The sequence below is a fragment of the Crocodylus porosus genome, unplaced genomic scaffold, assembly GCF_001723895.1.
Source record: "Crocodylus porosus isolate Cpor-Errol unplaced genomic scaffold, CroPor_comp1, whole genome shotgun sequence".
NCBI classification, from domain to species: Eukaryota; Metazoa; Chordata; order Crocodylia; family Crocodylidae; genus Crocodylus; species Crocodylus porosus.
This window is the reverse complement of record NW_017728935.1, coordinates 3,726,535-3,749,005: the sequence shown is the minus strand read 5'-3', so window position 1 is coordinate 3,749,005 and position 22,471 is coordinate 3,726,535. Positions and strand designations below refer to the sequence as shown.

The 22,471-nt window shown below is 50.7% G+C and overlaps 1 protein-coding gene across 1 annotated transcript; it reads right to left on the bottom strand.

The window, feature by feature from the left end:
• Positions 1–4,102: 4,102 nt before the first annotated feature.
• On the bottom strand, positions 4,103–17,613 carry LOC109317803. The gene is made up of 7 exons (XM_019546705.1): positions 17,050–17,613; positions 13,225–13,662; positions 12,411–12,529; positions 11,952–12,046; positions 10,448–10,569; positions 6,626–6,723; positions 4,103–4,480 (listed from the first exon to the last, which is right to left on the bottom strand). Exons 1-6 carry the CDS (start codon positions 17,577–17,579, stop codon positions 6,627–6,629), a joined length of 1,401 nt encoding a protein of 466 aa, XP_019402250.1. The 5' UTR covers positions 17,580–17,613; the 3' UTR covers positions 4,103–4,480; position 6,626.
• Between the last annotated feature and the right edge of the window lie 4,858 nt (positions 17,614–22,471).

The following is a 22,471-nucleotide window of genomic DNA, read 5'->3' as shown; positions in this document are numbered from 1 at the left end:
CATTCCATTGTCCTGCAGCGGTAGTAAGCTATTATCCCATGGGACCAAGCCACCAGAAGGGACCAAAGCATGCACCGCATGAGCTCATGCCTGCAGTCGAATGGCTCCTTACTAATCAGCGCCTGTTGAGTCTTGCAGCTTGTCTCCAATCTGAACTGCCCTCTCGTTCCCAGCGCAACATGAAAGCGTTCCCTAAAAACAGGATCTTTGTTCCTTAAAAGCACTCATGCTATTTTTTCCTCTCCATCTGGAGTCCTAAGAACCCTTTGTTGGTTAAATTACAATCAATCGCACAGCAACTGGCAGCGATACTGTCAACCAAGGATAAGGGCTCCTGGGGCCAGTCTGAACGGCTAGGAAAAGTTCTATTTCTGTCCGAATGCCCTAGAAGAAAGAAAGATTGTTTCTAGAAAATACTGGGCCAGATTCTCAGGTGGTGAAAATTTGCAGCACAGACTGTCTTTTTGTCTCATGCCTGTACAGGACCTAGCCCTGTGGGGGCCTGGTTTGGCCAGAATGCAATTAGACCACAGTAATAATAAATAATCAGTGGAGCTCCATGGTAGCCGATGTATCGATGCTGATTTTCACCACCTGAGCACCTGGTCCCATACTGTATTTAATATATTCTGTCCTAGATGGCTTTGTCATGTGAGCACCTACCTCATAATCATGAATATAGCAGTACCACAGCTCGGTGACATGGGGGAATATCACACTGCAAGTTCTTTTGGGCTGAGTCTGTTTTGCATCTGTAAAGGACCTGGCACAGTGGGATCTGGGTCCCTGACTGGGGCTTTTATAGGTTACCACAATATAATCATAATCATAATCATAATACTATTGTCCTCATTTATTAGATAGGGAATGTGGGATACAATGAGACTGAGTGTCCCCTGAGACAAAGTCACCATCCTTCTCCACAATGAGATATAGGTTATGGCTTTAGTGCTCCACTTTGATAACCTAGCTCTGCCAGTGCATGGCAGGAAGGGAGGGGGAGGGCAGATTTGCAAGAAGGCTGCATCTTACAGACAGGTTTCCAGTGTCCTAGATTTGTTCAAGCTCCACATACATGTTTATAGCCCAAACTCTGACCATACATTTTACAGGATGTGGGGACAGCATGTGACTGTGCAGCTTCTGATAAAGCACATGGGCCAGAATCTGACCCCGCTTGCGCAAGGCATTCGTCAGAGTAACTTGGGTAAGTTTGTCCCTGATGGGTATCACCACCATGGACTCTGTGCTGAATCTTAACACGAAATGTCCTTCCTTATTTGGGATGCAGATGTTCCCCTCACCCTCAGACACTAGTGCAGACACACTTGCCTCTGAGATACATATGCAAGCTGCAGACGATGTTCCAGACTAATGGACAAGCTTCGTTATAAACTTCTTGGGTCAGATCCCACAGTCTAAGGTAAAACATCCGTTAGGAATTGGCCCCTTGGCTCACAACAGAGGTTTAGACTGGCCCAATGGTTCCAGCAGGACGCCAGGATTTGAGAGACTCGGGGTCAAGTTCCTGTCTGGCCACAGCCCGTAGTGACCTTAGGCAAATCATTGCTTCTCTGAGTTTCACATTTGTCTCTATCCTGCCTCATGGGGGTGGATGAAGCACACAAGGAAGAGCTGCAACCACTTTAGCTAGCTGCAGCCCAGATGACACCAACTGCTTTACATGTATTTCTGCAACAAACAGCCATGAACTAACCTGTCCAATGAGAAATCTCTTCCTAATTGCTGTCAGCCAGTGGGTTGGTTTATGCATCCAGCCCTTGAAAAGCACTTTTCATCTGTAGATCTCAAATGATCTTATAGAGATGATAGGTATCAATTGCTCCATAATACGGATGGGAAGGCAGTCAGAGAGAGGTGACATGACTTGCCTGTGGTCACCCATCTGGCTGGGACTGGAACTGGGGGTCTCCTGGATGCTAATCGGGTGCTCTGTCCACTGAGCTACACTGCCTTTCCTCAAATTTTACCTTGCCTAATGTAATGGAGGTAATTCTTATTGGCTATATAACATCCCAGTGAGTTCTTGGCCTTGATGACATCTCGTGGCCATGCATCCCACCTGGTCACTGCTGCCTGGATCGCTGTGCAGTTGTCTGCTGAATAATGCTTGCCACAGGCTGTCCATTTAACTACTCAGCAGAGAACACGGTCCTGTTCCTGAGCCTGCCACTGGCTGACCAGGTATCCATGGAGAAACCACGACCCTTCTCCTTGGATCACCTTCCCCATCTATAAGATGGGGACATGGATCCCGAGTCTCCCTTGATGATGAAGAGTGCTACGGAAGAGCTAGGCATTACTATTAAAACTTCCCTGGACTGCTTGATCCAGTCTGTTACGCTAGACTAGTGTAACTTCGGCGTGACTAGCCTCCCTTGGCTGGAGCTGCTCCAACAGCACTGTGGTGTAGACCGAGCTCAGACTACACCTCGTCACCAGAAGCTGAGGGAAGAACCACTCTGCTGCACTTCACAGCCCTTACCTGCTCCCGAGGGGATGTTTTGTTCCATAAGCCTTGGCAGCCACTTGCACAGAAGCACCTGCACTTTCCCCACGGGGATCCCATGACGCCAACTAGTTGTGGGATGTGCCTGCCATTCGCAGCCGCTTCTCACCCGCTTAATGCAATTAGACTGTTGCCTTAGCCTTTGATCCAAAAGGCAAGCTGTGCAAAAGCCTCTCTCTTTCTTATACGCAGGCTGAATTCAATGTGGTTTGCTTTGACCTTCAGTGTCCTGTCTTCCAGGAACTGCAGGTTCCTGTATTGGTGGTGAGACATTGGCAGGTGATTTCAGCAAGTGGCGACAAGTTATGTGGGGCCTTTAGCTCCTTGGAAGGGAGGCGGGGAGCGTGGGGTATCTTGCGCTGCCTCCTTGGTTCTGCTAAATCTGCGAGGAAAGAACTTAACACTGCTGTGATCTAACTTGCCATTGTTGGGCTCCAGGGTAGACGCCCCCTCCAGATGAATGGGGATTATTGTTTTGGCCTATCTGCAGGTTCAGGAAATTACGGCCATGCTTGCAAGGCTCTTTGTGACCCAAAGATATTTTGGTATCAGTAAGAGTTGGGACGCTGGAGCGCAATTCCCTGGTAAGGGAGGGAGTCCATGGGAAATCCTGCAGCCTGGTGCTGAGAGAGACAGGACCGTGCCTCGGGAGAAGGCGCTGACAGCCGTGGAGAGCCATCTACTCTGGGTTACTTGGGTGCCCTGTCTGCATTCACCCTCCTGGGACTGGAGGTAGGCCGAAATAGCAGGTGCACGGTGCCCCGTGCCGTAGAGCCATTGGAAATCAACCAGCGTGGGGCTGGAGAAGGGACAGAAATAGCCACTGCTCCACACAGGAATGCCCCTGGGGAGCCGGCGCAAACGTTGCAGGCTTTGTCCTCTGACAGGTTGGCTGGGCGTGCGCTTCCTGTCATAGAAATCCCAGATTAGAAAGAGCCTTGGGCTGCCAGCAGCTGCTTCGGCTCAGCTCGCCTGGGATTGGGAGAACAGTGCTGTTAATGAGCAGCTCGCAGCCTGGGGAGGAGGCTGGGAACCCTTGCCCAAGGTCGCCGGTTTGGGTGCCTGCAGCGGCTGAATAAGACGGGGTGGAAGCACTGGTTGAAATGAGGTGGGCGGCCTGCTCCCATAGCAAGGGCAAGGCAGGGGCAACGTGGGGCCCTGCCTGTCGGTCCTACGACACACCATGCCCATGCGTGAGGCTGCCCCACGGCTCTGGTGGCATAAGGCTGAAGAAGCAGGGACACCGCACAGGGGGAGGGAGCCTGGCACTGCCATAGCTAGAGGGATGGGACGCCAAGACCCCAGAGAGCCAACAAAGGGATGGGACACCTCTCCCCTGATCTACGCAGAAAAGGGGAGGGACACCTAAAATGGGGGCCAATCTCTAAAGCAAGCAGAGGGTGCCCCTTCTCCCACCCTCCAGTGAAAGTCTTCCCTTCAAATCAGCCCCTGCTCACTCAACAAGAAGCGGGGATTGCTCAGGGAAAATGTTTATTCCTACCCTCCAACTTCCCCCTGCAGTTTTTTGCACGGGGTTCTTGAACGTGGAAACTGGAAAGAGCTGGTAAATAAAGAGGAAAGCGAACCGAACATAGAATTCCTGTAGCAGGGACGGGAGTCCTACAGGGAGACATGGGCACAACCAACTAACGTAAAGCACCTACTCTAAAGAAAAGCCAAGCTGGTCAGGGATGGGAAGGGCTGCAGTGGGGGCGGGCAGGGAAGGCAGGAGGTACATCCTGTGGCCCTTTAAAAAGACATAAAGGAGGAAACAGGAAGAAGAGTGAAATTAAAGGGCTTTTTGGAACAGTCCTCGTTCCAGACAGCAGCCTGTTGCAGCCAAAGAAAAGGTCTCAGTCTTCTTTCCCCTGGTGAATAAAGGGTTGCAGCTCAAACGAAGTGATGCAGCTTGGTCTTGGGGTGCTCTCCCATCTCTTTGAGAAGCAGGCTCTAGCCAGGGCAGAAAAAGAGTGTGTTAGCCAAGCACGCTGCTGCCCACCAAAGTCCCACCAACAGCTTGCATGCCAGGCTGCTCTTCTGAGGGCCAGTCTCACGTGGGCAATCCCACTGCCCGCTCAGGTTTCCTGGCTGGCTCTGCAGGAGCTCAGGGCACTTGGTCATAAAGGGGCCTTCAAGCCCTAGTAAGCTCTGACCCTGGTCTCTCTTCCCTTCCTACTTTCTTACTCAGGAGTGACCTGAGCAGCCCATTCCTAGGATCCCACCATTACAGGTGCAAGAGCTTGCTCCTCTGCAGTGCCTGCCACCTGCACCAGCATGCCATGGGTATCTCTGCCCCCTGCTCATTTCAGATCTCAGCCTCCCCTGTGCCTCTTCATTTCTCTTTGGCAGCTGTTATTTCACTTCACAAGCTGCTGTTAGCAATGGTGCAAGTGCCAGGAGAAACAGGACTCAGCTGCTTCCGTCACCAGGCTTTGAAGGACTTGCCATAAAGAGGTGCAGAGCCCTGCCTACACTACGGCTTATGTCAGTACAGCTGCACCAAGGCTGAAAAATGGGGGGTGGTTTTGTGATTGCTGACAGGGCCTCAGGATTCAGCTCCCATGGGTGTGCCTGGCACTCACGTCTGTGGTTTCTCATGGCTTGGGTTTTTTAATGCACCACAGCAGGTGCATTGGGACTCCTAGGTTCTAGCCCCACTGATGCAATGTGTTGCTAAAGACTCATTTTTTCCAAGCACTCTGATCATGTGCCCATGGGCGTCTCTGTCTCAGCTTACCATTTGCAAAGGAAGAGCATATGTATCTACTATTTATCTGTTTACAGAGCTCTCAGAGCATCTTGGCTGTGTACACCGTTAGGGTCAGTTCTCCCCACATACCCAGAGCATAATTCAGAGAGTGCAGGGAGCGGGAAGAGCACCAACCGACTGGAAGGAGGAAGGGGCAGAAGAGGCTCTCATCAATCTCAGCATTAAATGCTCCGAAGCAAACTAGTGCTGCCTGCATATCACACAAGGAGAGTTGAGTGACGGGGGGAAGCCTCAAACTCATTGCTTGATTATTCAAAACAAACTGCCTCCGCATTAGGCTTTTATAATGAAATCTGGAAGCTTCCCTTCCCCCATTGCAGCCACGGGGAAAAAAGGCAAACAACTCATCTTTGAACAAGCAACAAATCAAAACCCACTGAAAAATCACAGGGGCACCATGCACACGCACACACCCAAACCCACGCACACACGGCGGGCAGCGGGCTTGGCACACGCCCCGTGGCACTTCTCCTTGCTAGGTTCCAGACATGCTTTTCCTGCACGTGGAAGAGAAGCAACAGCTTTTTCCTTCCTTTCAGCCACCCCGCGGGCTGGACGGCTGCCAGGTGATATAGAGCTGCCCTGGGCTCCGACCAGCTCTGAGCTCAGGTGAGGGGAATGATCATTAACCAGGATCCAGGGACAAGGTTGCCTTTACAGCCCCGAGTTTGGACATTGACATTCATCACACTTTCTCCCCGTGGTGACTGGTCGGTCCTTTAGCCAATGATGGTCTCATACTCTGAACTTTGTGCCAGCCACGGATTTCGAACCGTGTTATGAAATGTTCTGCTAACTCCTGCAGCACAGCTGTGACAGCTTCCACTGCAGAGGAGGGAGAATGGAGCCAGGGGGCAGGTTATGACCAGGATTTCCAATCCTGGGGGCCTAAAGTTAAGCTACTAAATCCAATGTTTAGCTACCTAGTTAAATGGCCTGATTTTCACACATGCTGTGTTCCAGTGGGACCGGCTGGATGTTCAGCGCTGCGGAAAACCAGGCCGCGTATTTAGGTGCCTGCTTATGAGCTCCTTTTGTAAAGGTCTCAACTTAAGTGAGTTGCCCAAGGTCACACAGTGAATCAGTGGCAGAGGCAAGAATACACCCCAGCATTCATCCCTCCACATGCCCTGTGCTCACGCTGTGCACACGCGCCTTGTTGATTCTGAACACTCAAAAATCCCCGTGCAAAGCGGGTGCTTTATGCCTGTGTCTGAGAGGTTGACAGACAACCCAGGGGCACAGAGGCAGGAATGAATGTGCAGAGCATGTTGCACACACAGGGGGTAATTCAATCACCCAGGGCCTTTCCGTTCCAGACTGACCTCAGCCTTCTTCAGGAGCTCCTGGTTCATCTGCTCTCAGGTCAACCTCGGCTCTTCCACAGCGATCGATGGTTTCCTCCGCTCTGCCTCTGGGAAGCCTCGATTGGAGAAATAAGTGCATCAGAAAAGACCATCACCGGAATTCACCCCACAAACCGTAGTGACAACAGGAGTAACACTACGCCCTCGTCTAGCATCACCCACACAGCTAGTGAACGCAGCCTCACGAGCCCCAGCTCCTAGATGAGCAGAGCTGGGACCAAAAGCCAGGTGTCCTGGTTCCAGCACAGGCCACATCTAGGAATGAAAAGAAATCTGAGAGCTGCTGAATAGAAGAGGCACAGAGTCAAATTCTCCTCCGAAGCATAGGGGAGCCACGGTCCCTGCAGTGTTGAAGAGCTACCGTGGATTCATATGGACATAACAGAGCAGAACTGGTGACACTGCATCTTTGCATATGTTTCCATTTTGCTGCGTGATGGTGAGCTCCCAGATCCTATTCTAGGCCTTCAGGCCTTATAACCTTGCCAGGGAGCAGAAACAGAAACAATTCTGGGGTGAGAGGCATCCTTGTGCTAGTCAAGCTGTGCATCGTTCCCAGCCCCAGCATCTTAGTACGCACAGCATCGCTGTACTAAGACTGAGGTCAGGGCATCCCATAGCCAAGGGGCAGTCAGAGAATGTGCCTGATTCACAAGGACCTGCCGGGACCAAGGGGCAGTTTGCCAAAAAGGAATTTTTTAATTACTGGTTGGATGGCCTCTCCCCCTGTATACTGAGGAGCCTGTCTAGGGATCTGCAGGAGTCTCGGCTCCCGTTCAACATAGTCCCTGGATTTTAGCTTTCTCGGCCCACAAGGTTTGCTTCTGTTTGGTTAGGAGGAAAATCTGGTAGATACTGGATTGATTTCCTCAGGGAAGGTGGTGGGGGCCCCAGCGTTTGGGACACTGCAAGTGACTGGAAGGAGTCATCCTGAATAGACAGCTGCGGAGAAAGGAGGAGGGTATGGGTCAGCAACACAGCCTGCTCCATCCCCAGCTGTTGAGAGTCTCTGAAGTGCTTCCAGACGTGCTATGGAGGTCCTGGGCCTGAAGAGGGGTGCTTGTGCCTGAAAGCTTGCAATTCAAGAATTTTTTTTTTGCAAAAATCTAGTTGGTCTAATAAAAGATATCACCTCTACCACGAGTTCTGATTCCAGAGGTGCAGACACGTGGACTACGCAACCTGCATCGTCTGCACAATAGCTGCATGGAGAAGCCAAAACTCCTTCCTTCCCCCTTGATCATACAATGGAGTAACAGAAAGTGTATTTCTTTTGTTCTAAGCCAGTGACAGCTTGACTGCTTTTCCAACTTCTGAAAAGTACAAGTTGGCTTCTGGACATGGGCGAACAGTCTGCTTGATTAATGTTGAGCAAGCTCTAGCAGCTATTACAGGAAAGTGGCCCAGATCTGTTGGTTCTTTACACTGAGCAGGTGAGCTTAGTGCCCACGAGAAGTGCCACACCGGAGCCTCGACACCGCACTGCAGCAAGAACCTCAGCAGAGAGACACCCACCCCGCTGCTCAGACGGCCAAAGACGTCCATGGGGCCAGGGTGGGTGTTTGGACATCTGTGTAGGAATGCAGCACCCGGCTTGCTTTTACAGCTCATCCTATTGCTGGTTCTAAAAATGGCCCCTTCTTAAGAAATCTGTCAGCTCCCTGCAGATCTGCAAGTCAGGGCATGTGGCTTGCCTAATGCAAATGACTGTTTGCTGTTGTACAGCCACTCCAGCTAAAGGAGAGTAAGCTGCAGTCTACTTTACCTCCTGCATCCTCCCTCTGCACTGCTGAGGCCACATCTGGAGTAGTGTCCAGTTTTGGGCCCCCCACTACAGAAAGGAAGCGGGCAAGTTGGAAAAAGTACAGTGGAGGGTAACAAACATGGTTTGGAGGCTGGGGACTTACAAGGAGAGGCTGAGGGAATTGAGCTTATTTAGTTTGGAGAAGAGAAGACTGAGAGGGGATTTGATAGCAGTTTTCAGTTCCCTGCAGGGGGGCTGCAAAGAGGATGGAGCTGGGCTGTTCTCAGTGGTGGCGGATGACAGAACAAGGAGCAATGGGCTCAAGTTGGAGCAAGAGAGGTTTAGGCTGGATATTAAGAAACACTTTCTTACTAGGAGGGTGATGAAGCACTGGAACAGGTTACCTAGAGAGGTTGTGGACTCTCCATCCTTGGAGGGTTTTAAGGCCCGGCTTGACAAAGCCCTGGATGGAATGATCTAACTGGGGCCAGTCCTGCTTTGAGCAGGGGATTGGACCAGATGTGACCTCCTGAGGTCCCTCCCAACCCTCATTTTCTGTGATTCTATGGGCATGTCGACATGTGCTTTTACACGCGCCTAAATGTGACGTGCATTTGCCTAATGCGCATTAAGGTGATCTCGGCATGCGTCTCCACGCCCACGCATAAAGCAGGTATCAAATTTATGCGCAAAGAGCTAAATGACATTAGCAAGCATGTAGATGCAGTAGCACACATCAGTGTCGTATGCGGACCAACTTGGGACTAAAGTTAGTCCCAGGTCAATGGGCACGCACTATGTTAATGCACATTAACACATCTACACATTTGCTAATGCGATTTAGCTATTCGCACATAAATTTGATACCTGCTTTATGCAGCTATCAAATTTAGGCTTGAATAGCCTTAAATTGCCATTTTTAAGGTGCATTAAGGGTGTACACATCTAGATGTGTGTCTGTAATGTGCCTTAAATCTGGCTAATGTGCATTAAATGTAGACGCACCTAGTTCTCATCAGAGTCCACTTTGCAGGGCAGACTGGTGCTCTGACTGAAACTGCCCCCTAGAAGAGAAAGCTAATCATACAACCTGGCCAGGCACAGGCTGTCTTGCTTATTGTTTGCATTGCAATTGTGCTAGAAACTCCCCTCAGGGACCAGGAACCCACGTGCTAGGTGCTGTACAAATAGAGCAAAAGAGAGACAGGTCCAGCCCTAATGTGTGGATTCTTAGCTAACATGGCACCTGTTGTCAGTGATTAGGATTTTTATAATAGCTCAGAGTAATAAGGGAAGCCTTGGAGGAGCTTTCTCTTAGTCACTTGTGTGCTGCTTAGAGAAACAATCAAGTCACGTTCTTTGTAGACATACATGGAAGATGTGGGCCTGGACACAGCAGTGCTCCCTACAGGGTAGAGCAGAGGCTGCTCAGCTGTAATCCAGGACCTCAGCTGCTCAATTAGAGATTCTCCTTTCACTCGAGCGACCGTGGAGCATGAAACCCAAAGTGGATTTTAGCTCTGTTGCCCAGACTTTCCCAGCAGTAGCAGCACGCAGCCAGCCAGGCCATCGCCACACAGTGTTTGGTACTATATATATGCTGGCGTGTCCCCTGCAGTTTTAAACACTGGGATATTTGCATAATTTATTTCATAAGGCACAGGAAGAAAAAATCAGTTTCCCCCTCTTTAAGCTGCCCTCTGCCATCCTTTACCGCTCCTTGGTACTGATGGGATCCACTTGTATTTCATTTTAAGTCGAGCAGCCCCACCTAGTGATTAGAGTGAGTATAAGGCAGGGTAGATGGGCACTTTAGACTGAGTGTAACCAGCCCTTGCCTTCCAAATTCACCACGGTCGCTGGACCACAGCCAAAATCCACGTCACGTGGCCTAACAGAATTCTTACATATAGTTCACGTTGACCTGCCGAGCTGGGTGGAACGAGGCAGATTTCGGAACGTGGCCAATCTGGGCTTGGCGAATGGAGGTGAATATTACGCTTGCTTCCCCTCCAGAAGAGAGCAGGAGAGCTCACCTACAGATGACGGTAGTGCCAAAGGACTCTGCAGAGATGTGGTGAGGCTTGGTTGTCGTAAAACCATAAGCGGTTAGATTTCCACAGGAGCCGCCTTCTTTTTTCCACTCCAGCAGGTTTTCCTGGAGATAGAATTGCAGGGACATGAAAGATGAGATGAGAAGAGAGAAAACGGACTCACATCAAGATGCGCTCTATCCTCCAACTTGGGGAATGGCAAGAAACCATTTCCAGGTGCTAATCTTGAAAATCTATTGCCCTTCTGGATTGCGATTCCCTTCCAAGGCGCTCCAAGGGTTTTGGCAAGCTGCACATGCTGTTATTCCATTACAAGTGGGGAAACTGAGGCACGGCCAAGAACAGCTTGCTCAAAGTCACATGGAATGGGTGACAAAAAGAAGTCAGGTCTAACCATGTTCTCACCGCTTGCTGGGCCTGTCTCCCCTATTCAAGCAGCTTCACATCCTGTAAGAGGGCGTGGCAGACTAGAGAGGGGAAATTAGTTGAAAACTTTTTTTAAATGGCCTCAGACATGTTTCCAGCATTGTTTTTAAAACAGTGCCCATCACTCCCTCTCTGCTGCCTGCAGGCAGCCAACCGATCATGTCCCGAAGGGGATAACTTGGTGCAACACCTGTTACAGTAGAAATGGGGCCTTGATTGTTAATAGTAAGCTGGGACATTGACTTTTAGAGGCCCTGAAAATGACGGGTTTGGGTCAGTTGTGGTGCTGTTAACCCCCCGGACAGCCCTCTAAAACGCTGCTCAATCACTTCCTTGGCAGCTTCAGGGCTGTGGTATTAGCAGCCCTGAATCTGGCTAGCTCCCTGCCTTTTCAAGGCTCTTCATAGCAGCCGTTTGACATTCATGGGGCAGTGAAACGGGGTACATTTAATTACAGAGTATGAAGTGGCCAGTACAATTAGCAGGCAGTGAGGGGGTGCTATTAAGTTACAAACCAGACAGTGGGTCTGCGATATGCACAGCAATTAAGTGGTTATGCGCTATGATAGGCGAAGATCCAGAGTTGGTTACAATGGAAACGGTAGGCAAAAAGTTGGGGTTGGTGTTGGGTTATGCACTTAACCAGTACGCCCCTAAGCGCAGCACCCTGTGCAGAGCCCAGCAGAGTCTACTGCCAATCTCCAGTTCCAGTAGAAGAAGCTGCAGAGGCCTGCAGGGATGTCCCCAAAGCCCCACAGCTTCCAACAGGGTAAAAACCTTGGAATGGGAAGTTCTGGGCAGTGCTTTGACCAGGATGAGTGGCAGGAGAAGCCCACACCATGCTACTGACAGTCTCTTTTCTCACGAGAGATGGGATTAATCCAGTTTGTGGCATACAAGCGCCTTGGAGGTTTTCAAAAAGCAGGTGGGTAAGCACTGGTTAGGGATGATTTAGGAGCAGCATTGTGCATTCATGGAGGGAGCCAGACCAGATGACCCTTGAGGTCCCTTCCAGCTCCACAATTCATGTGCAATCGTGTATCACGTGTAACCCACCCACCTTGGGAACAGGAAGCTTCCACTGCTGCTTGTACAAGGTGATGAGCTTGTTCCAGGGAGACAGCTCTTCCTTGGGAGATTCTGCATGAAGATCCTCTGTTGAAAAAGATCCCAAATTAAGGAGCAAATCCTTTGAAGGCCGTCTCCTACATCCTTTATGCTGCCCTATATGGAATGATAACACGCGCCTCATGTACAGCATGTGAGCAAGTTCCTGCCCCCCTGGGCCAAGCCCTAGCCCTCCTCTGCTGGTGCACCTCCAGGGGAGTGAATGGAGTTACCCCAGCAGACAATCTCCCCTTGTGTATTTAAACACATGACAGCGTGTTAAATTACCTAGCAGGAGAATAGCATTAAAGGTGCTTGTGTCTCGGGGTGATCAGGGTTTATTATATCAGCCAGTCTTTATGCAGACACGTAGTCAGAAGCCTCTCCCAACAGCAGAGTGCATGACCCTCACCTTTGAGCAGATGCTCCCTCTCATCCTCACCACCGAAGTCCTCCATGGGTGTTGGCAGGTCTCCTGCAGCTGATGCAAGCCCTTCGGTGTTGGCCAGCAGAACCTGGGAGACCCTGGCCCTGACCCCAAAGCACAGTTATGCACGGTAGGATGTCAATACGTGGGATGGAACAGAGGGACGCACATCTCTGTGGCCTCCAAACTAAGGAACAAACTCTCTGGCCAACTCACAGTAGGCACTACAGCTGATACCGACTGTCCGCATTGTTGGCAACCTTGACCCACAGAGGTCATGGTCGGGAAGGACACACAGTGCAGCTCTCTCATAGACACTAGGGTATGTACAAAGGGACACCTGGATTTTGGTAGCGTTACAGCAGACTTACTGGTGTGAACTGGAAGCAGAATCTGGCCCTTGTGCTTAGAGCACTGGTCCTGGTGAAGATCAGTATGTTTTTGCAGTCTGGTTGGCCAGGCCTGGATGTGAAAGTCTATGGCAGTTGGTGAGAGGGACTGACTTTACAGAAATTCATGGGCTCATATCAGTGTGACCAAGTGCTAAATGAAACGGCCTGTTATCTTTCATAATGCTCAACCTTGCTGCTCTTTGGGGGGGAAAAAAACAACTGTCCAATGTCTCACTGGTTTCTAGTTGCCCACCTGGCCTCACACAATTATTTCCTATTCACCGTCACACATCTCAGGACCCTCCTCACCAGCCCAGGGCCCAGTGCTGATCTCACTGAAATAAAGAGGGGTTGGCTGATGACTGCTGTGAGACCTGAAGCTGGTCCAGGTCTAACAGTCAACTTACTTTCTCAAAGATCCTGTGTCCCCAGAAGCTTCTTCCATGAACTTCACTGCCTGGCCAGAGGTTTTGCCATCTAGCTCCTGTGCCATCCTGCCTTCCCTACTCAGAGGGATGTTAGCAAAGCCTGGAGAGTCTCCCATCTCCATGCCCCTGGTCAGAGAGGTGCCTCCAAGACTGATTTCCTTCAGTTCTTCCTTGATCTCCTCCGCAAACTCCTCCAGTGTGTTTTCCTGAGGTTCATCAGCCAGGGGGTTGCCTGTGAGCTGTTTGCCTGACGGCAGGATGGGCTCAGACTCAGCTGCTGCTGGATCTGCTGGGTTGTCTGCATCTTGGCCCTTGATGTTTTTCACTGTTTTCACCCTAGCGCTGGTTCCTTGGCCCTCCCGTGTGCTCTTCCTGAGCCCAGGGAGATTCCTGAGGAGCTGGAGCAGCGAGGGCCTGCTGAAAAGAGGGCGAATTGTCAGAGGACCCACCTCTGCCAGGGTTAGCGGGGCGCTGGGGTCAGGAGGGGACCTGGGCCTGGGCTGAGGCTTCTCAACAGCTTAGTACTGGTGGTTCAAACTAAGCCTCTTCCAACAGGTCAGAAATGCCAGGACAAGGGACAGAGAAGTGATGGCAGCTGTGTACGCTGTCAGCTCTGTCACACACACAGACCTACTTGTAGGTCCTTTCTCCCCTCTCCTTTCATTTGACGTTGGCTGTGCTGATGTAACTCTGCCGCTGTTACCTGTGCTGTGTGTGACAGCCTTTGGCAAGAGCGCTGCATTTAGCTCATCACTTCTGACCTCCTGCAGCAGGGGCAGGAAGGGAAAGGAGAGTGAAGAAGTGCAGAGAAAAGGGAGACCTGGTGCACGGCACAAGTAAAGGAAGCTAAAATGTGACGTTTCCTGCTGCTGTGGGGTTACAGAAAACTTCTCTGGAAAGCAGCTGTGCTGTTTACCACTGGGACATCTTTCCTTTGTCGCAATACTAATAATAAACCACCTACTTTTGATAGAGTTTACGGTTCCATTGGTGTCCCGGTCTACCATAAAAAACTTGGCTGGTACGGCCGTGTCAGTTAGGGACATTATTTTTCTACAATTTTTCTACAGTAGCCAGAGTCCCAGTGGTTAAACTGGCATGTATGTGCTTTTCCTGCTAGGGTTTATTTCCCTCAGGGAACCATTATGAGCTATGCTGGTGAAAGCACTTCCTGCTGGAATAAGCCGCGCGTATGCTAGTAGGATTGGAAGCAGAGAAAGCATTTCCTAATGTAGGCCTGTCCTTAGTTCTCAGCTCGTGTGCAGGCTGCTGTTTTGGAGGACTATTTTCCAGAGGTCAAAGATCCCACCTGCACTGTAGCAGTCAGTCGATCGTCTTCTCTGCAATCCACGTTGTCTTCTCTGTCGATGCTGAGTGGGTGCAAATAGGACCACAGGGCTCTGGGTGCCTTCTGCACCCTTCCTGCACTGAGGTGAGTGACTGCTCAGGGTCAGGGCACTGGAGTGTCAAATCCAGCGTGCTTGCGATGTCAGCGCTGCACTGTGCTGACATGGCTATGCCCAAGTTCAATGAAAGAGAGACCAAGCAGGACTGCCACATAGTTCCTGAACAGCGGAGTCGGGTCGTAGCACCGTTCCTGCCCCGTCTGCACTGGACATGCCTCAGCCATGTCCAGGGAGAACTGCGCTGTTCTTGCAAACCCCTCAGGTTGCTGGTGCATTACGGTTGGGGCCTAAATAACCTAATGACCTCCCAACTTCCTGATGGCCAGTGCCACTTCCTGGCCTCTGAATTACTTCTGTCACTGTCAGATCTAGTATTTTCAAACCCATTTCCTGGCATCTTTGATGACTCCTTTCTTCCCCCTCTCAGTCATTCACAGATGCATGTACCCGCCACCACCACAGCCAGTCACAGATCCATCCCATCACTAGAGTCAGAAGACTCCCCAGACCCAATCAGTGCCCGTCTGGGCAGCATTTGCTGTTGGTTGTTGTGTGGACCTAGTGTTCCCAGCACATCTAAGGCAACCATAAATACCATACATTAAACCACCACTTTCCCAAGGCAACAATTGCTACAGAGATGTTACACAACTGCTCGTTAGTGGGCTTCAAGATTGTGAAGGTGAAGAGAGGTATCCACAAGTATGGAACAGGGCCCTGCCCTGTTACTAGGGGCTTGGGGGGAGTCTGAACAGCCCTGCACGCCACAAGCACCTCTGCATAGCCACCCCAGACCTGGGAGGCTGGGGAACCAGGTCCTGGGACGCAGTGAGCCCCGCAGCAAGGGAGCTGACACTGGTCTGGGGAGTGAGAGAGGGTTAGCTACCTAAGCCCAGATGGGAAGGATAAAAGACACTGAAAGCAGGCCCAAGGGGCTGCATCTGGCCAAGAAACAGACTGCCTGGAGCCACCATGGGTTAAACAGCCACAGGAGAACCCGGAGCAGGGCTTTTCTCTCTCTGTTTGTTTGCTTGATCATTTGCTTTCTTGTGGAAGCCTGCAGGCTCTGCAAAGCCTCTGAAAGATAAGATGCAACCAGGAGGTGAAGCCTGGAAGAGCCACTGGAAGATGGCTAAGGTCTAACTTATTTGTTAAACTTCTTTTGTTTGTTTTGCATCGCTGCCAAGCCTGGGTGGCCTCCGAGTATTATCTGCTAGGGCTGTGCGAAGAGCTTCGGGTGGCGATGCGATTCGGCCCAATTCGGTGGTCGAATCTCCAAATCCGAATTGAATCGGGACCAATTTAAAGGTCTGAATCCATTCAGATCTTTGAAAAAGATTCGGAGAGCTTTGCTGATTCGGGCAGTCCCGGGCTGCTGCAGCAGGGAGCTGCAGCTGACTCAGAGCTGGTAAGTACTAGGGGCGGGGGGGAGGGACAGTAGGGGGACCCCTGCCCACCGTAGCTCGCTACTTTAAAAAAAAGCCCCGGTGCTAATACTAGCTGCTTTGCACAGGCCTATATATCTATTAGCCTGACTGTAGCAGAGGCAAGCGCCGTGAACAGTGGGTCCTCAGCCAGCAGCAAAAGTAAAACTGGTCAGCTCAAGTAGTGTGACCAAACATACCGTGCTGTGATCTGCCCAGACTCTACCCGAAGCAGCCCACAAAGTATTCACAATACTTTAGATGTGGTCTAAGAACGACACTCCTCCAAAAAGAAATGCAAAAACCTAGAACTCTTGGTTCAGAAATGATACCTCTTATTAGACCAACTGAGAAAGTGCAAAAAAAAGTCCTAGATTGTTGCATTTCTTTTTGTCTCAGACCAACACAGCTACCTAACACATGCCTGAAACATTGCTACAAAAGCACCTGTATTGTTGGTGGCTAATGAGGTGAGAGCTGTTAAACTGGCCTTCCCCTGTGCAAAAGGACACCAAGTATCTGCAAGGAACACAGCTGTAAGGCTACATCTGCACTGATCTACCCCTGACTTTCCCACTGCTGCTATAATAACAGCGAGAGTAAGAGAGCCAGCACAGCTGCTTGGAGCAGGTCCAGACAGTGCACCTAGCCAAACACCAGCACATTGCCAGAGCAGCTCTAGCAAGAATGCACGAGTGGGAAGTTTTGAGCAGGCGGCATTCAGGCCTAAAGGATCTCTGCATATCGATGTGCAAACCACATGTTAATGCAGTGTGAAGCTGACTTGTTCCAGCCTCAAACCTCTGTAAGCCAAGAAAGGCAGAGTACAGGCAACTGCAAGCCTTGCAAGGTGCATGCCATGCCCTTTGCAACCTCGTGGCAATGGGCCAGTTTTAGTGCTCAGGTCAGTGCTCTGCAATCTTTCATTCACCCCACTGATTTCCACCCCCACTCCGGTGTCCCTCGGGCCTGACCTCCTCCATCCAACAGGAGCCGGAGGACCAGCAGCATCAGGAGCAGGAGCTGCCCCTTCATCCCCTGCAAGGTGATTCTCCTCCTCGCTCCTGCTGCCATCGATACCATCGCTGCTCTCGGAGAGGTCTGTCATGGGCCAGTCGGAGGAGTCTCCCATCTCCATGCCACTGGTGCCTGGCATCGAAGGGGACTGGTCGCCCCTGCTTGACGGGTTCCCCCCGAGACTGATTTCCTTCAGCTCCTTGACAATCTCCTCCAGCCTCTCTCCCAGAGACTCCTTGGCCAGGGGGTCGCCCTCTAGCTTGTTACCCACCGGCAGGATGGTCTTGAACTCGGTGGTGGAGGAAATTGCTGGGCTGCTCGTGTCTTCTTGGTCCCTGATGTTTCCCACTTCTTCCATCTCGGCACCAGTCTCTTGGCTCTTCCGCGCGCCCCTCCTGAGCCCAAAGAGGTTTCTGAAGAACTGGAGCAGCGAGGGCCAGCGGGAAGGAGGGGGGGCAGTCAGAGGGTCCATCTCTGCCGGCTGCATGGGGCACAGGTCCCCTCAGGACACTGGGCAGAGGCTGCTCAACCGCCTGGAACTTGGGAGGGTTTCAAACGCAGCCTCCAACCGCTCAGAACTGCCCCAGGTCCTGGGGTGAAGGGTCTGGGGATGAGGAGGCAGGGGTTACTTGGCTGCCAATCAGGATGAGGTGGGGAGGGGATTAACAAGGTTTTATAAGGGATGCAGCTTGTCGACATGGCTACCGCCTTGCTAGCTCTTTGCGGCAGCAGGGCTGTATTTTCTCAGTCCTTTGTACAGCGCCGAGCACAAACCGGCCTCCAATACAGATCGTTCGCATGGTATCGTTGAAAAGCTCACGCCCTCACAGCGTCTGAGCGCCTGCCACATCAAATCAACAACAGCAAGCCTCTTATGGACTCTATTAGGTCTCTAGCGCTGCTCCCTCGAGGGTAAATGGGTGCATCTGCACGTGGTTTTATGCATGCCTAAACTTAACACACATTTGCCTAATGCACGTTAAGGTGATTTAGGCACGCATCTATGTGTGCACGTGCTAAGGTGCATTAATGCTGTGTATGTCGACTGGCTCGGGTTCTAACTGGAGCCCCAAGTCAGTCCACTCGCTGCGTTAATGAGCCTTAGCGCGTGCATGTGTAGACGCGCGCTTAAATCGCCTTAATATGCACATTAATGCGGTGTGCAGACTGACTTGCGACTAGACCTTAGTCCCAAGTCAATCGACACACAGCATTCATGCTCCTTGGCGTACCTGCACGTTATGGCGCTTTAGCTATTTGCACCTGAATCTGATACCTGCTTTTGCAGTTACTAAATCGAGACACAAATAGCGTAAAATCACCATTTTTAAGGCACATTAATGGCACGCATGTGTAGACCTGCACCCTTAATGCCCCTTAAAAATGGTTAAAGCGTCTTGTGCCCAATGTATGCTTAGGGCAGGGTCGATGGGGCTTATTTTTACATGTTTTGATTGTTTTTTTTCTTCTCGCCCACTGTGGCTGGGATTCCCAGAAGAGCTCGAGACCATTTGGGAACTAAAAATACCAGGGGTGGATGTCACAAGGGAGCTGCTGGGTCTGTTTGAACTCCCTCCACCCCACCCCACCCCACTGTGGGTGCTGAGTGCTTGGAAACATAATCCAGAGCCCTTTAAAAAAGTTTCACCCAAGGTCACTGATCTCTCTAGTTTTTGACCCTGTTTAATTAACTTTGGTTACTTGGCTGTTGATAAGAAGGAGGTGGGGAGGGGATTAACAAGGAAACCAGCCATCTTAAACATACCTCTTTTATACCACGATCCTGTAGCAGCCTTTCTGGGGGCAAACGCAAACAGACCATTTTCTTTTAACTACTGCGCTTTATTTTGGCAAGTCAAATCTTGGTGGATGCAAAGTTTCGCTACCATAGTATTTGTTTCCTTCCCCCCTACCATCTTCACACTTTCTAAGAGGAAATAGCTGAGTTCCTCTACCCAAGCTTCTCGCCATATTAGGCATGGAAAACTTGACTCGTAGGGTGAAGTAGTCCAACTGAGATGCTGCACTGAGATATAATGAATCCACACGAATGCAAAGCTAGAGTTAAACCTAACATCTATAAAACAGAGCGTTGACCTCACAGGACAAACTTTAGAAAATCGGGCTTCTCCCCTGGGTTGACAAGTAGATTTTTTTTTTTTTACTCCCCTGTTCCTCGATGGGCTACTCAGCATCATAGCACAAATCAGATGTGCTGCAGCTAGAACAGGGCCCAGTAGGGCCAGGCTGTGTATGGACTGGAGTTTCATCAATACAGCTTTAATTAATAGTGACAAGGGTTGGAGTCTCTGGAGGTGGATAACTCTGCCTGTTCCAGCTCTTAGTATCGAGACTCTTTTCCCTGACATCCAGATTTCAACTCATCCTTCCTAGCAATGTTTCCCTCTTCCCAGCCCTGCCTGCATCCTTCAGGTAATTATTTCATAGATTTCATTATAAAGAATAGGGCTTTGCTGTTCACAAGGTAGACCATTTTCCTTTCCTATTATCACATGTATTGCATCTGCTCTTAAATGTCTTGACTCAGATCTGGGCCCTGTGGTGCTTGGTGCTGTACAAACTCACAGTGTTTCTTCTCCCCCACCCCACCCAAACATGCTTTTGAGTCTAGAAGCGATGCTGTTTCCCCCCCACCATCTCTTTCCACCGCTTCCTGCAAGATTTTAAGCCTCTGTTTTCCTCACCTCTCTGGCCCTACACCCTCTGCTACACCCCAGCTTTCTGCTCCTGCAGTCTCACCCTCCTCCCCACTCACAGCTGGGCTCACTCGGTCTCTGGTTCTGCCCCTTCCTTGAGTAGCCTATATTCTTTAACCTTTCTTTTCCTCCTTTGGCCTGCACACCCCCTGGAGAGAGTTTGCTCCAGGTAAGCTGTGCAGCATTGGTACCAACTCTTTCCTTTCATTTATTCCTTGACACTGCAATGATCAGAGCTCCAGCAATGTAACAACTATCGCCCACAACCCATGCCAGGCTGCCCACCTCAGGCTTTCTAGCCCACTTCCTCTTACCCTCACTGACTGGTTTCACACTAGCTCAGAGGCCCCTGATGCACATTACATTTACTATACAATTAACTGGTTAATGGTGCAGTACATTTTATACCAGCCACAGGCTGCAAATTACTTATCACCTGATTAAAAATGAGTCTCCAGCTATAAAAAGAGCCAACTAGCTATTAAGTTAGTGCTTGAGAATGTGGAACCACTCTAGAGCTGGTTTCTATGCAGCTTCCTTTTGACTGTGTAGCAGGGCCCTCAGACAGGTGTGTCTCAGCTGCCATGCAGACCAATGGGTCTCAGCCTTCTCAGTATGGGCAACTCTCATGATTTTTGGCATTGTTCTTAAAGTCTACGGTTTTCGAATGTGAAAACCTTAGCTCTTTCTTATATATATGTATATAAATATATATTAAAAAAACCCCTAAGTTTTTCACATTCCCAAAGTATAGACTTTAACAACGCCAAAAATCGTGAGAGTTGCCGAAGTCTACACTTCAGGCATGTGAAAAACTTAGTTTTTTCTTTTTTATATCTATAAATATATATATTTATATTTTGTGTGTGTGTGTATATATATTTGTATACATTTTTTGTAGACTTTAAGAACAATGCCAAAAATCATGAGAGTTGCCAATACTGCCTTTTTAAACTCAAAGCACCACTCAGAAAATGCCAGCTCTTTTCACTTATTCCTTGACTACGGAAAAATAACAAAGCAATGTGTCTGTTGCAAAAGACTCTGAGAGCTCACATGGTGTCTTAGCCCCGTGCATGGGAGGATGTAGGATTCTGAAAGGGGGGTGCACACAGGGAGGTGCATCCTTATTTAACACGACAGTTTTTTCCAGGAAAAAGAAACTAGAAGCTACACTAATATAGTGGGGCCCAGGGCTGTACGAATCAGTTTTAAGATTGACACAAATACAAATAAAACTTTATTGGAATGAGTTAAAATCGGTGAATCACGAATCTGTGAATAAGTCTGCAAGCCCGTGAAATAGGAGCTACCTGACCAAGACCAGTGAAAAGACGGCAGAACTGCAGAAGAAAGGATAGCTTGAATGGCGGAACGGAAAGCATTAAAAAGGAGAGAGGGTCACTAGCACTGGGGGGAACCAGGAGTCTAGAAGGGATCAGGTAGATGATAATGAGCCACAGTCAGCTCTGGCTGCTGCCTGACTAGAAATGTTTCAGCCGGGATGAGCTCAGGTGAGCGTGGGGCTGTTTTCCTGTTGTTCCTCCACCCACATCCCTGGGCAGAGTTTCACTGGTGGGTGCCTACAGCGGAGACTCCCTCGACTCATTCGGGGGCAGTGGGCACTGGCTGGTGCACTCTGCTCCATGTCTGCTCACAGATCGCTCATTATTAACCTGCCTCATTATTTGTCCCCGAGAATTAGTTGATGTGTCCCCAGTGGCCTCCCTTATTAAGAAAGGCTTATAGCAGTCGGCGATGGGCCTAAGCAATTATTTCAGGCGGAGGGCCGTTTACTGAGTTTTGGCAAGCCATCGAGGGCCGCGTGACAGCCAGCCAGGGGCAGATAAATATTAATTTTCTACATTTTTAGGGGCCCTGTGGGCCAGATAGAGTGGCCTAGCGGGCCGCATTTTGCCCACCCCTGGCCTATCTTTTGGCACATCAAACAGGGCTGATTACAAGCGCTGCTGCCAGGCGGTCGGTTTGAAACTGCCTGGAGCAGGAAGCGGGGTGGGTGCTGTGCACCAGGGCACCCCCCTGGATCTACGCCTGCAGCTTCCTGTTTGAGCCCTGGGTGTATCCCGGGAGGCACGTTGCACGCCCAGCTGTGCTGACAGTCCTGGTGCCCTGGGGTGCCGCTGCTGGTTGTGGCGATCTGTCGATTCGCGGATCATCTCTCCCATGGCTCACTCGTGGGTCTCGAGGCGACTTAAGAGCCTGGTCATTGAGTCACGGACCTGTCCGTATACACCGCAGGTCTTTCCGCAGGGAAGAGCAGCCGTAGGCTGGGATTCCTCTCCTTTCCTTTCCTCTGCTTCGAGGGCGGCTGCTTGACCTCACAACAGGCCGCGGAGGTGGCAGTGCCGCCGGGGCTGCTCCTCCCGGCTCCCGGTGCGGGCATCTCGTCTCGAGCTCTTCCCTCTGCCCCCGGGAGCTCTCAGGCCAGGCGGGCAGCAGAGCTCCGGCTTTGGCCTAGGGTCGCCAGTTCGGTTTGAAGCCGTTCTGGGAGGTTTCACCACAAGAGGCGATGACGTGAACGACGGGGCATGGACTTCACATCGGGAAAGCAAGCGCGCCTACGTGGTGCCAGGGTGGCTTGAGGATTCGCCCGCCCTTCCTGGACCAGGCGGAAAGGGCTGCCAGGTGGTGGTGCCCACCC